At 43.5% G+C, this 14,090-nt stretch overlaps 1 protein-coding gene across 1 annotated transcript in view; it reads left to right on the plus strand.

Moving 5' to 3' along the window:
- LOC137374519 (T-cell surface antigen CD2-like) overlaps positions 1-13,775 on the plus strand; it is a 28,524-nt gene extending 14,749 nt beyond the window's left edge. Inside the window, exon 5 of the mRNA XM_068040726.1 lies at positions 12,993-13,775. Within this exon, the coding sequence (XP_067896827.1) occupies positions 12,993-13,366 (374 nt within the window). The 3' untranslated portion in view covers positions 13,367-13,775. The remainder of the gene's footprint in view (positions 1-12,992) is intronic.
- The last annotated feature ends 315 nt before the right edge of the window (positions 13,776-14,090 follow it).

Raw genomic sequence — 14,090 nt, forward strand, 5'->3', positions numbered from 1 at the left:
ACTCTTGAGGTCTATATGGTGTAGGTACATCCAGAGTGCAATTAGGGAGGGAGTTCCAGGTTTTTGACCCAAGACAGTGAAGGAACGGTGATATAATTCCAAGTCAGGATTGTGTGTGGCTTGGAGGGGAACTTGCAGGTGGTGATGTTCCCATGCATCCGCTGCCCTTGTCCTTCTAGACGGTAAAGGTTGTGGATTTGGAAGATGCTGTCGAAGGATGCTTGGCAAGTTGCTGCAATGCATCTTGCAGATGGTATGCACTGCTGCCACTGTGCGCCACTGGTGAAGGGAGTGAATGTTGAAGGATGAGGTGTCAATCAAGCAGGCTGTTTTGTCCTGGATAGTGTCAAGCTTCTTGAGTGTTGTTGGAGCTGTACTCATCCAGGCAAGAGGAGAGTATTCTATCACACTCCTGACTTGTGCCTTGTAGATGGCAGACAGGCATTGGGGAGTCAGCAGGTGAGTTACCTGGTGCGGACATCCCAGCCTCTGACCTGCTCTTGTAGCCACAGTATTTATGTGGCTAGTCCAGTTAGATTTCAGGCTAATGTCCTGCAGCAATGTTCTAGGGCTGAGATGCTTGGCCTCCAACAACCACAACTATCTTCCTTTGTGCTAGGTATGACTCCAAACCAGTGGAGAGTTTTCTGCCCATTTCCATTGTCTTCAATTTCGCTCGGGCTCCTTGATGCCACACTCAGTTAAATGCTGCCTTGATATCACTCCCAGCTCATGTCTGGAATTCAGCTCTTCTGTCTATGTTTGGACCAAGGTAGTAATGAGATCAGGAGCCAAGTGGTCCTGGTGAAACCCAAACTGAGCATCGGTAAGCAGGTCGTTGCTGAGTAAGTGTTGCTTGAAAGCACTGCCAATGATACTCTCTATCACTTTGCTGATGATTGAGAGTAGACTGATGGGATGGTAATTGGCCAGATTGGATTAGTCTTACTTTTTGTAGGCATGACATACCTAGGCAATTTTCCACATTGCCGGGTTGATGATAGTGTTGTAGCTGTACTGGAACAACTTGGCTAGAGGCTCGGCTAGTTCTGGAGCACAAATCTTCAATACTACTGCTGGGATGTTGTCAGGGCACATACCCTTTGCAGTATCCAGTGCCTTCAGATGTTTCTTGATATCACGTGGAGTGAATTAAATTGGCTGAAGACTTTCCTTAAATTCATTCTTGGGATATGAGCACCGCTGGCAAGGCCAGAATTTATTGCCCATTCTTTATTGCCGTTAAACTGAATGGCTTGCTGAGCCATTTGACAGGGAAGTTAAGAGTCAAACACATTGCTGTGGGTCTGGAGTCACAAATCAGCCAGACCAGGTAAGGACAGCAGATTTCCTCCCCTGAAGGACATTAGTGAACTAGATGGGTTTCTTACGACAATCAGGTAGTTTCATGATGAGACAGGCATCTTATTCCCCATTTCTTAATTTTAAAAAATTCCCCTCAGCTGTCATGGTGGGATTTGAACACACACGACCAACCCATGAACTCTTGTCTCTAGATGCCTAGTTGACCAGCATTACCACTATGCTACTGCCCCCAACTACCATCTGCAATGCTGGGGATCTCAGGAGGAGGTCAAAATGGATCATCCACTTGGCACTTCTGGCTGAAGATGGTTGCAACTGTTTCCGCCTTGTCTTTTGCACTGACCTGCTGTACTCTCCCATCATTGAGGATGGGGATATTTGTGGAGCCCCCTTCTCCAGTTAGTTGCTTAATTGTCGACCACTTTTCACAACTGGATGTGGCAGGACTGCAGATCTTTGATCTGATCTATTGGTTGTGGGATCGCTTTGCTGTGTCTATCGCATGCTACTTCCGCTGTTTACCATGCATGTAGCTTCACTTGGTTGACACCTCATTTTTAGGTATGCCTGGTGCTGCTCTTGGCATACTTTCCTATATTCCTCATTGAATCAGATTGTGAATGAATACAATTCTTCTGCTGCTGATGGCTACAGCACCTCATTAATGCCCGGTTTTGAGCTACCAGATCTGTTCTGAATCTATTCCACACAAAGGGCTGGATTTTGTTCTCCTACACCCTCCACCTCCACATTACAGTCCCATGGCAGGGCGGCTTGAAGATGGGTCCAGATCAGGCCTGCCACAGACCCCGCCGCTGGGCAACAGGACCTCAATTAAAATACTCAAATCAATAAAATGAATGAATTAACATGCACTTACCTACGATCTTGAGGGCCTTCTTTGGCACTGCCGCCAGCACTCCCACGCCTTCAAATCCCTGTCTGGATTAATGCAGCATCACACTGGTGGGGAGGGAGGAGTAGGTACGATTTTCAGTGCGGGGGTGGGGGGGTGTGGTGGGGAGGAAGGCTTCAAATAAACGTAGTGAGTGTAGGGGATGGTGGGAATGGTTGAACTTTAAACTTTGTGCAGTTTTGGGAGGAAGGTCAGAAGTAAAAGGTAGTGTTTTGCAGGGGGGAAATGGCAAATAGTTAATGTAATTGTTATGGGGGAGGTGGGAAAGGGGCGTTAGCAATTTATTTATTTAATTTTGAGGGGGTTACTTCTTTAAAAATTTTAATCAGGCACAGGGCTGGCTACCCTTTAAAAATGGCACCAGCACCTGCGCACAGGGAGCTGACGCTATTTCCAGGTACAAACAGCCTGCCCCCTCCACATGACTCGGGGGGAGAGGAGAGGCAGGTCGCCTCGGCTACTTAAATAAGCTGTCGTGTGGGAGATTGTGGCAGCTCTTTGACATGCAGCCCGCATGGGCAGCCACCACTTATTGTGCTCGCAGCTGAGATTGGTGGCAGGCTGTTAAAATCCAGCCCAATATGATGGAGAGTATCCTCAGTGTGAAGACAGGACTTTGTCTTCACAGGACTGTGCAATGGTCACACCTACCAATACTGTCATGGACAGAGACATCTGCAACAGGTAGATTAGTGAGAGCAAGATCAAGTAGATTTTGTCCTCTTGTTGGTTCTCTCACCACCTGCCGTAGGCCCAGTCTGGCATTTATATCCTTAAGGACTTTGCCAATCCAGTAAGTATTGGTGCTACTGAGCCACTCTTGGTGATAGACATTGAAGTCCCCCACCCAGAGTACATTCTGTGCCCTTGTTCCCTTCATTGCTTCCTCCAAGAGCTGATTCATCAGCAGAATGAGGGCAGTAGATGGTAATCAGCATGAGGTTTTCTTGCTCATGTTTTACCTGATGCCATGAGACTTCTGGAATCAATGTTGAGGACTTCCAGGACCATTTCTTCCTGACTGTACACCAGGGAGCTGCCATCTCTCGTGGGTCTATCCTGCTGGTGGGACAGGACATTCCCTGCAATGGTGATGGTGGTTTCTGGGATATTGTCTGTGAGGTATGATTCAGTGAGTATGACTGTATCAGGCTGTTGCTTGACTATTCTGTGGGACAGCTCTCCCAACTTGTCACAAATCCCCAGATGTTAGTAAGGAGGACTTTGGAGGATAGACTGGTCAGGGTGTGCTGTTTTCATTTCCAGTGCCTGGGTTGATATGGGTGGTCTGTCCAGTTTCATTCCTTTTTAACTTTGCTGTAGCAGTTTGATACAATTGAGTGGCTTGTTAGGCCATTTCAGAGGGCAGTTAAGATACATTGAGACCCATTAAGACCCATTTCTGTGGGTCTGGAGTCACATGTAGGCCAGACTAGGTAAGGATGGCATATTCCCTTTCCTAAAGGACATGATTATACCATATGGGTTTTTATGATAATCGTTAATTTCATGGTTCTGCTGTTGGTCTTTTTATTCATGTGCTCCCAGGTCGTGCCCACATCTAATTTCTAAGCCATCTTCTTTATCTCAAGGATCACCTACTTCCACATCTCTAACATCACCTGTCTCTGGCCCTGCCTTGGCCTTTGTTACCTTTAAGCTCAATTATTTCAACGCTCACCGGGCTGACCTTCCATTCTCCACCCTCCATAAGCTACAACTGATTCAAAACTGCTGTCCACATCCATAGACAATCCTGAAGTATGTTTGGGCTTGCTTAATACCTACATTCAGAGCTAATATTGAATGCCTTGAGGATGTATCAGTGGTATGAGGCAGACTGACTACTGATTCACCTTCCTCAAGGGCAATTAGGGATGGGTAATAAATGCTGGTCTAGCCAGCGACGCCCACATCCCATGAATGAAAAAAAAGCACAAGCAGTTGGATAGAAACTGCAATTTATTGAGAAAGAGGAAAAGCAGGTTAGTTATAAACTGTTACAGATCCGGTCACATGCCATAGTGCTGACCACTCAACCCGACCTTACTGAACATCATTTTATTAATCATCCAAACCAGGCTCCACTTTGTGAACAGCCAGATACAGTACATCTAAAATAGGCAGTTGCACATTGCTGAACCTGCTTTTAATTATAAATAGTGTGCAAAGAGACAATAAGCTAGAGGAACAGGTGGGGTAAGTGTGTGTATATGTGTGTGTGTCCCTTTATTGAGGTGTGAAAAAGGGTGCCACAGTGGTTAGCACAGCAGCCTCACAGCTCCAGTGACCTGTGTTCGATTCTGGGTACTGCCTGTGCGGAGTTTGCAAGTTCTCCCTGTGACCGCGTGGGTTTCCGCTGGGTGCTCTAGTTTCCTCCCACAGCCAAAGACTTGCAGGTTGATAGGTAAATTGGCCATTGTAAATTGCCCCTAGTGTAGGTAGGTGGTGGGAATATGGGATTAATGTAGGATTAGTATAAATGGGTGGTTGTTGGTCAGCACAGACTTGGTGGGCTGAAGGGCCTGTTTCAGTGCTGTATCTCTCTATCTATCTTAAAAAAAAGGAAATCATCAGAGAATGAACATTCTTGTTCACCGCAAACAAGAAAGAAATATTGGGGGACTCATCAATAACAATGAGGCAAACCATATCATAAGATATTGAGTAAAGACTATCCCCTATGCCTAATTATCTAGTGTACAAGGGAGCAAGCACATGTACTTACTATGATAGCATTAATACACTCTTTGCCTTTGTCCCAGAACAGCTTTCTTATTACACACCTTCCCTTTTGTTCTCTTCCCCCCAGCAACTTCCACCCCCTTCACTTGCTTAAAACCTAATTATTTTCTAACCTTTGCCAGTTCTGATGAAAGATCACAGACCAGAAACATTAACTCTGCTTCTCTCTCCACAGATGCTTCCCGACCTGCTGAGTATTTCCAGCACTTTCTGTTTTTAGTGTGTGTGTGTCCTAATATGTCTTCCTTTTTCCTCAACCAAGGATTCCCCTCCACTATGGTTGACAGGGTTCTCAACCGCGTCCGGCCCATTTCCCGCACCTCTACCCTCACCCCTTCCCCTCCCAGAACCGTGACAGGATTCCCCTTGTCCTCACTTTCCACCCCATCAGCCTCCACATCCAAAGGATCATCTTCTGCCATGTCCAGCGTGATGCCACTACCAAATGCACCTTCCCCTCCCCTCCCCTGTCAACATTCCGAAGGGATTGCTCCCTCCGCGACACCCTCATACACTCTTCCATTGCCCTCACCATTGCTCCTTCCCACGGCACCTTTCCCTGCAATCGCAGGAGGTGTAATACCTGCCCGTTTACCTCCTCTCTCCTCACTATCCAAGGCCCCAAACACCTCTTTCAGGTGAAGCAGTGATTTACTTGTACTTCTTTCAATTTAGTATATTGTATTCATTGCTCACAATGTGGTCTCCTCTACACTGGGGAGACTAAACGCAGACTGAGTGAACGCTTTGCGGAACGCCTTCGCTCAGTCCGAAAGCATGACTCCGAGCTTCTGGTTGCTGGCCATTTCAACACTCCCCTGATCTCATGCCCACATCTCTGTCCTGGTGATTTCTGCAGTGTTCCAGTGAATATCAACGCAAGCTCAAGGAACAGCCTCTCATTTACTGATTAAGCACGCTGCAGCCTGCTGGACTGAACACTGAGTTCAATAATTTCGGAGCATGATGGGCCCCCTTTTTATTTTTATTTTTAGTTCTTTTTTCTCTTTTATTTGTTTATTTTATTTTAGTTTGTTTAGTTTATTTATACTGTGCCTACCCACTGTTTTTTTTTTCATGTTTGTGCATTGGGCCAGGGCTGTTCATTTTTCTGTCAATTAACACCCTCTCTGCACTAATGCTTTGTATTCCACCACACCATTAACATACAGTTTGTCTTTGCTCCATGACCTTCTGGTCAGTTATCATCTGTCAACACCTGTCCTATCAACACCTTCTCTTTTGTTATCACTTGCCCCACCCCCGCTTTATTTGCTTAAAACCTATTACATTTCTAATATTTGCCAGTTCTGATGAAGGATCACGGACCTGAAACATTAACTCTGCTTCTCTCTCCACAGATGCTGCCAGACCTGCTGAGTATTTCCAGCATTTCTTGTTTTTCTTTCTGTTTTTATGTGCTCACGATGAAACTGGCAGGGATGCTGGTCCAATCATTCAGCTAGCAAAGGTGTTGAGTAGTTGAGCCATATAGGGCAGGAAGTCCGAGGCTTGATTCCCAGTCTGTGCTGAGTTAGATCGTCTGTTTGTGGTTTAGGGAATTGAAAATCAGCTCGAGTTTCTGTTTCTGATTGTCATCTAAAAAGTCTTGCCGAAGTGTAAGCTTGTGGTCACTGAGTGAGAACAGATTGGGCATGGCTGTGTCCGAGTAGCTTTTCAATACTCCTGGTTTAAGTTCACAAACAGTGGCTTCCTCCTATGATGAGAGACTAAGAAAATTGGGCCTATTCTTAGGAGTTTAGAAGTGCCAGAGACTGAATGATGTGGATGGAACCATACCCCCAGAAAGAGTCAATGCTTTCAGGAAAGAAGAGAAGGCAAAAGGAGACCTTTGGTGGAGGGAAACAGAGACTGCTGGAGCTCCTAGACCACGAGTGGGAGGCATTCATCAGATATAAACAAAGTAAAATTGACATACTTTAGATGATTTGGTTAAAGCCACAGACAGGCAGCTGATCATTTTATGTTCACATAGAGAATAACAAACTAATGATGCTGCATCGGAACTGGCTGCTTGCTTGTGCTGGGAGGCATATTGATTCTCTCTGCACATGTGCCAACATTTTTTTAAACAACATACCCATCCTAGCTGGAACCAAATCAATTCACTAACTGCAGTTCAGCTCAGTTTAAATTACTTTGGCTCTTGACAACCTACTTCTGTGCTTATTTCTACACCTAAAGCATTAATTAGCAAACTTCAGTTCTCTTTAGCCTTAAGTTGAAACATTTCTGAGTTTTGACTGCAGCTTTGGCGTGAGGGCGTGTCTAATTATTTTGTGAATGGAGAGCTGAAATTTAGTTTTGTCCTTTGGCATTCAAACACCTATAACAAGGAGGGAATGGGTGAGGGGGAGGGGGTTGTTGGTGGAGATTTGCCTTGTCCTGCCTGTAAAGTTAAAGAAGAAAGCTTTTTTTAACCTGAGGAGTGTAATGAGTTCTTTATGTTGTCGGATCCAACATAAATGAGATGCGTGGAATCCAGTTTGTTGAAGATCTCAAACAGGTTTACTACAGCTAACAAGTATGTACAGTAAAGAGCAAACTATCTACAGTACCTTCTTCTAGATGTTACAGTTGCCAAGTGATTCTGGCTTTGAGTCACATGACTAGGTCCTGGTACTTAGCTCATTAATATACTAAGATCTTAATGAATATGATTTGTTAACTATCACAGAGATGTGGTTACAGGATGACCAGGACTGGAAACTCAATGTTCAAGGATCTACGATGTTCTGGAAGAATAGGTAGAAAGGAAAAGGAGGTGGGGTAGCTTTGTTATTAAAGGAAGGGATCAGTGCAGTTGTGAGTAATGATATAGGTGTAATAGATCAAGATGTAGAATCAGTTTGAGTGGAAATAAGGAATCGCAAGGGAAAGAAATCATGGGTGAGAGTAGTTTATAGGCCCCCGAGGAGTTGCTTCTCTGCAGGACAAAATATTAATCAGCAAATAATGGAGGCGTGTAAAAAGGGCACTGCAATTATCATGGGTGATTTTAATCTGCATATAGACTGGACAAATCAAATTGGCAAGGGTAGCATGGAAGACAAATTTGTCGCGTGTATCAGAGATTGCTTCTTAGAACAATACGTTGCAAAACCTACCCGGGAACAGGCTATTTTAGATTTGGTAATGTATAATGAGGTAGGATTAATAAGAGATATCGTAGTTAAGGATCCGCTCAGGGGAAGCAATCATAACATGGTAGAATTTCAAATTCAGTTTGAGGGTGAGCAACTCAGGACTCAAATCAGTGTCTTCAACTTAAACAAGGGCGATTACAGAGGTATGAAGAAAGAGTTGTCTAAAGCGGGCTGGGAAAATAGACTACAGGGAAAATCAGTAGAGGAGCAGTGGCAGACTTTTAAGCAGATATTTCATAACACTCAGCAAACATTTATTCCGGTCAGAAGGAAGGATTCAATGAGAACAATGAACCACCCGATGGATATCAAAGGAAGTTAAGGAGAGTATCAAATAAAAAAAAAGGCGTACAAATCGGCAAATGCTAGTGGTAGGCCAGAGGATTGGGAATTTTTTAGAAACCAGCAGCAGATGACTAAAAAACTCATAAAGAGGGAGAAAATTGATTATGAGAGTAAATTGGCAAGAAACATAAAAACAAACAGTAAGAGCTTCTACGGGTATAGGAAAAGGAAGAGAGTAGCTGAAGTAGGTGTGGGACCCTTAGAGGATGAGACTAGGGAACTAATAACAGGGAACAGGGAAATGGCAAATCATTTAAACCAATATTTTGCATCGGTCTTCACGGTGGAGGACGCTATAAACATCCCAACAATAATAAATGAGCAAGGTGTAAATGGGAGGGAGAAACTTGTAACAATCTCTATCACGAGGGAAAAGGTGTTGGACAAACTGGTGAGACTAAAGGCCGACAAGTCGCCTGGACCTGATGGCCTGCATCCAAGGGTTTTAAAAGAAGTGGCTGCAGAGATAGTGGAGGCATTGGTCACAATATACCAAAACTCACTGGATTCCAGTAGGGTACCAGCGGATTGGAAAACCGCTAATGTGATGCCCTGATTCAAGAAAGGAGGGAGACAGAAAGCAGGAAACTATAGACCTAACTATAGAAACTATAGCCTAACATCTGTCTATGCGAAAATGCTAGAGTCCTTTATTAAGGAAGAAATAGCAGGACATTTAGAAAAACATAATGCAATCAAACAGAGTCAATACGGTTTAATGAAAGGGAAATCATGTTTGACAAATTTGTTAAAGTTCTTTGAGGATATAACAAGCCGTGTGGATAAAGGGGAACCGGTAGACGTAGTGTATTTGGATTTTCAGAAGGCATTTGATAAGGTGCCACATAAAAGGTTATTGCACAAAATAGGAACTCAAGGTATTGGGGGTAATGTGTTGGCAAGGATTGAAGATTGGCTAACACGCAGAAGGCAGAGAGTCATGATCAATGGGTCTTTTTCAGGTTGGAAAGCCGTAACTAGTGGGGTGCCACAAGGGTCGTTCCTAGGGCCTCAACTATTTACTATCTATATCAATGACTTGGAAGAAGGGACAGAGTGTAGTGTATTCAAAGTTTGCTGATGATACAAAAATAGGTGGGAAGGCATGTTGTGATGAGGACACAAAGAATCTGCAAAGGGATATAGATAGGTTAAGTGAGTGGGCAAAAACTTGGCAGATGGAGTTCAATGTAGGAAAGTGTGAGGTCATCCACTTTGGTAGGAAGAATAAAAAGGCAGATTATTATTTAGATGGAGAAAGACTACAAAATACTGCAGTACAGAGGGATCTGCGTGTTCTTGTGCATGAAACACAAAAGGTTAGCATGCAGGTACAGCAAGTAATTAAGAAGGCAAATGGAAGTTTGGCCTTTGTTGCTAGGGGCTTCGAGTTTAAAAATAGGGAAGTCTTGTTACAACTGTACAGGGTGATGGTGAGGCCACACCTGGAGTACGGCGTACAATTTTGGTCCCCGTATTTAAGGAAGGATATACTAGCATTGGAGGCAGTTCAGAAAAGGTTCACTAGGCTGATTCCTGGGATGAAGGGGTTGTCTTATCAAGAAGGACTAAACAGGTTAGGCCTTTAGTCATTGGAGTTCAGAAGAATGAGGGGTGATCTGATTGAAACATATAAGATTTTAAGGGGGATTGACAGGGCAGATGTTGAGAAGATGTTTCCACTGGTGGGGGAATCTCAAACTAGGGGACATAGTTACAGAATAAGGGGGCACACATTTAAAACTGAGATGCGAAGGAATTTCTTCTCTCAGAGGGTGGTGAATCTCTGGAATTCTCTACCTCAGAGCGTGTTGGAGGCTAGTTCACTAAATGTATTTAAGGAGGAGGTAGATAGATTTTTGAAATCTTGGGGAGTCGAGGGGTATGTGGAGCAGGCCTAAAAGAGGAGTTGGGGCCTGAGACAGATCAGCCATGATCTTATTGAATGGCAGGGAAGGTTGGAGCGGCTGAATGGCCTACTCCTGCTTCTATATCTTATGTTCTTATGTTCTTAAAGGGACATCACTCTTATAGGCAATCATACAACATCTACTTTCTTACCAAAGATGAGTCTTGTATGCTAAAAGTAAAAACACATAACATTAGATAACATCAAAGCTAGTTATACAGGATATAGATCATAACATTTACAGGTATGAAGATAGGGATTGTGAAATTTACAAATGCAGAGGCTTAAAAGTCCATATGTCGCTTTGGTGGTTTGGCAACTCTTGCTCGGAGAATTTGCGTCTCATCTGTTGCTGTTTTTTCTGAAGTTTCTCCCTCTCTGCATTCAGTTTCTGTTGCTCTGCCTTCAGCCTGCTAACATACTCTGTTGCTTTTCTCAAGATGACCACTTTTGAGGCCTTGTCATTCTTGGTAATTTCCACCACCTCATCTTGAAGAGCGATTAGACAATGTTTCAACTCATTCCTCCTCTGCCTCTTCAGGGCATTGCATGTCCTTCGCCTCTCCTCATCCTCTGTATCTGAAGGCCTGGGGCTCAAGGTCAAGGACTTGTTGGGGATGGAGGTACCTGTCCGTTCTGGCTCGTTGTTGTGCTGGAGGTTCTTTAGAGTGTAGAAGTGAAGGCGCGGCATAGTTGTACGGTTGCTGGATTTCCAGATTGCACTGTGTGATGCTGGCCAGAGTCTGCAAGTGGGTTCCGGTCCTCGGACATTTCCCCTTGGCAATGCTCTCGTGGATAGTTATGACGTTGAGATCCTTACACACTAGTAGTTCTGCCACTGCTGGTCCGCTCGTGTCTACCAGGTAGAATATTTGTGGTTTCTATGCCAACTTACCATAACTGCATTGCATTGTTAGTGTGCTACTGCAAGAGATGGGTGACCCACTGTATGCAGATAACTTTGCATTTGTCGGTTGTATCATTGACTTCCAATGACTCTGGTACAATATGCTTCAGGATTTGGACTGGTAGGATATTGGCATGAGCGCTGGTGTCAATCTTAACCCTGAGTGTATGTTTGCCAGCTTTCTTTGGGCACATGATGTTAATAGTGGCAAAAGTTCCCAGTTGTTTGACTTCATCAACATGATGTGTCAGGTTCACAATATGAAACGCCTGTTCATCTTTCAGCGGAGAATTGCTTCTCTCTGGGTCATGTGTCAGGTCTGTTTCGCTATGGAATTCATGTTTTGGCTTGCGTTTACGCAGATCCCTGGAGCTTTCCTTGCTGCTGTTACCCTGTTCCTGTTTGTTTGTGACCTACCATGACTTCTGGCTGTGTCTTTGGAGCCAGATTTCTTGCATAGGTGGGCCCAGTGTCCTTTTGCACCGCACGCCTTGCACAGGTCTTGAAATGCAGGGCGACTTCATGGTGAGTGGGACCAACAAAACTTACTACACAGCTTTCTTGCTCTTTTTACCTGGTTATGGTGCCAATTCTGTTGGCTTCACCTAGTACTCGCAGATACTGTTGTCCAGCTACAATAGCTTCATATTTCCTGTCATCTTCTAGTAGTGCATCAATGCTGTGACCTTTCTTGTTCCCCAAGAGGTTTTTCTGAAATATTTCAATGGGTGTTGATTCAATTGCCAGCTCCATTATTCGGTCTGATGGCTCAGTTTCTGAAAAATTGCATTCATTGCCCTTACTACAGCATCTACCGATGAACTAGTCAATTGATTCCTGTGGCTGTTGCCAGTCATCAATTCCAGGCTGTGAATTTTAAAAGTCACTTGTAATTGGAGCTGATCTTCTTGCACTTTCCATATATTTGCAGGATCTTCTTCAGATAAACTAGAGGTATTTATTCTGTGTAATCCCTCATTTCCAAAAAGCTATTATTATTTTCACAGCCTGTTTCTCTGGTTTGACAATCACTTGGTCGGTGAAGCATAACTGCATTCTCTGTTTGAAAAGTTTAAACTCAGATAGGATATCAGTGGCCTTCCAGTTCATGCTGGGAAATTTGGTATCCATATTTCTGCTGTTCCTTTGCTTAAAACTTGCTTCAAGACTTGTTCTGTGACTCTGCACTGTTTCCCCTTTAAGAAATTATCTGTTTGAACTTTCTCTCTTGTAGCTGTAGGAAGGGTCGTTTTCAATGCTGTTTTACCTGTGGTCTTCAACTTAGACTTTTTTTTAACCACAGCTGTCATGAGTTCTTTATGTTGTCTGATGCAACATAAAGGAGATGCATGGAGTCCAGTTTGATGAAAATCTCAAACAGGTTTAATGCAGCTAACAAGTATATACATTACAGAGCAAACTATTTACAGAACCTTCCTCTAGGTGTTACAGTTGCAGAGTGACCCTGGCTTTGAGTCACATGACTACGTACGGGTACTTAGTTCATTAGCTTACTAAGACCTTAAAGGGAAACCACTGTTAAGGCAACCTTACAACAGGGAAGGTTATAATGACAGTTTAGTGAAAGAATTTTCCTTTATATCCTCGTTTCTTGATTTTTGCTTGTATAAAGAATTCATAACTTTTGAATTAATGATTTTTTTTCTTTCTGTTTAGTTGTGGATCACACACTTCAAACTGAGGTGGAAGTACCCATGGAATTCAGAGAGCAGATGAAACAGCCAAGGCAACCAATACCAAGGCCTGGAAAAGCCAATGAAGAATATAGCATACCACATCCACAACCACAGCCCCGAAAAACAGGGGAGAGAGGAGAGAGAGCAGAGAGAGGAGAGAGGGCACAGAGAGGAGAGAGGGCACAGAGAGGAGAGAGGGCACAGAGAGGAGAGAGGGCACAGAGAGGAGAGAGAGCACAGAGAGGAGAGAGGGCACAGAGAGGAGAGACAGATCAGAGAGGAGATAGAGTGCCAAGAATGGAAAAGAGAGAATTAAGAGTAGACAGAGGGCCTGTGCCTGTCCCACCTGAATGAACTATTGATTCTGACTGACAAAAGTGTTTAAAATGGAAGCATGCATAGGGAAAATGATTTCTATGAATGGGAACATTATCACCGCAAATACTGTCAAACCTCTGGGCTTTTTGCTACAGTAATGGGATGCAATTCCTATAGACAGCTTATAAAAATAAATTATTTATTTGCACAACAGCCTAACAATCATTAGTTTTACAAAATGATTTAAGACCTTTATAACTGTTCTCATAAATGTTAAGACTTTTTTTTAATAAGAGATAGAAATATATATGATAATAAGTTTGAGTTTGCTTTTGCTGAGGAGTATTCACTGCAGTTAGAGATAACAATAATCTGGATATTTGATAGTTACTTCATTTTTATATTTTCTAATATGGAAAAAAACAGATTAAATTATTTAAATGTTCACCTTGCAGTGTTTTTGACTATGATTGTGGTAGAAACACACATATATTACTAGAGATAATGGCAAAAAGTCAGGCCAAATGGGAAAATTGAGATTGGCTTATAGAGTCATTTCTGGCAGAGAAGGAGGCCATTCAGCCCATTGAGTCCATGCCAGCTCTCCATGGTGCAATCCAGTTAGTCCCAATCCCCAGATCAAACCCCATAGCAAGATTTCTTGTTTCAAACAATTTCTCCTTCTGAGCTCAGTAGAGAACTTCAAATTTATCTGAGGGGAGTTAGAACCTTTTTTTTAAACTCAGCAAGGTGGAGTGGT

This window comes from Heterodontus francisci, chromosome 10, assembly GCF_036365525.1.
Source record: "Heterodontus francisci isolate sHetFra1 chromosome 10, sHetFra1.hap1, whole genome shotgun sequence".
Lineage (NCBI taxonomy): Eukaryota > Metazoa > Chordata > Chondrichthyes > Heterodontiformes > Heterodontidae > Heterodontus > Heterodontus francisci.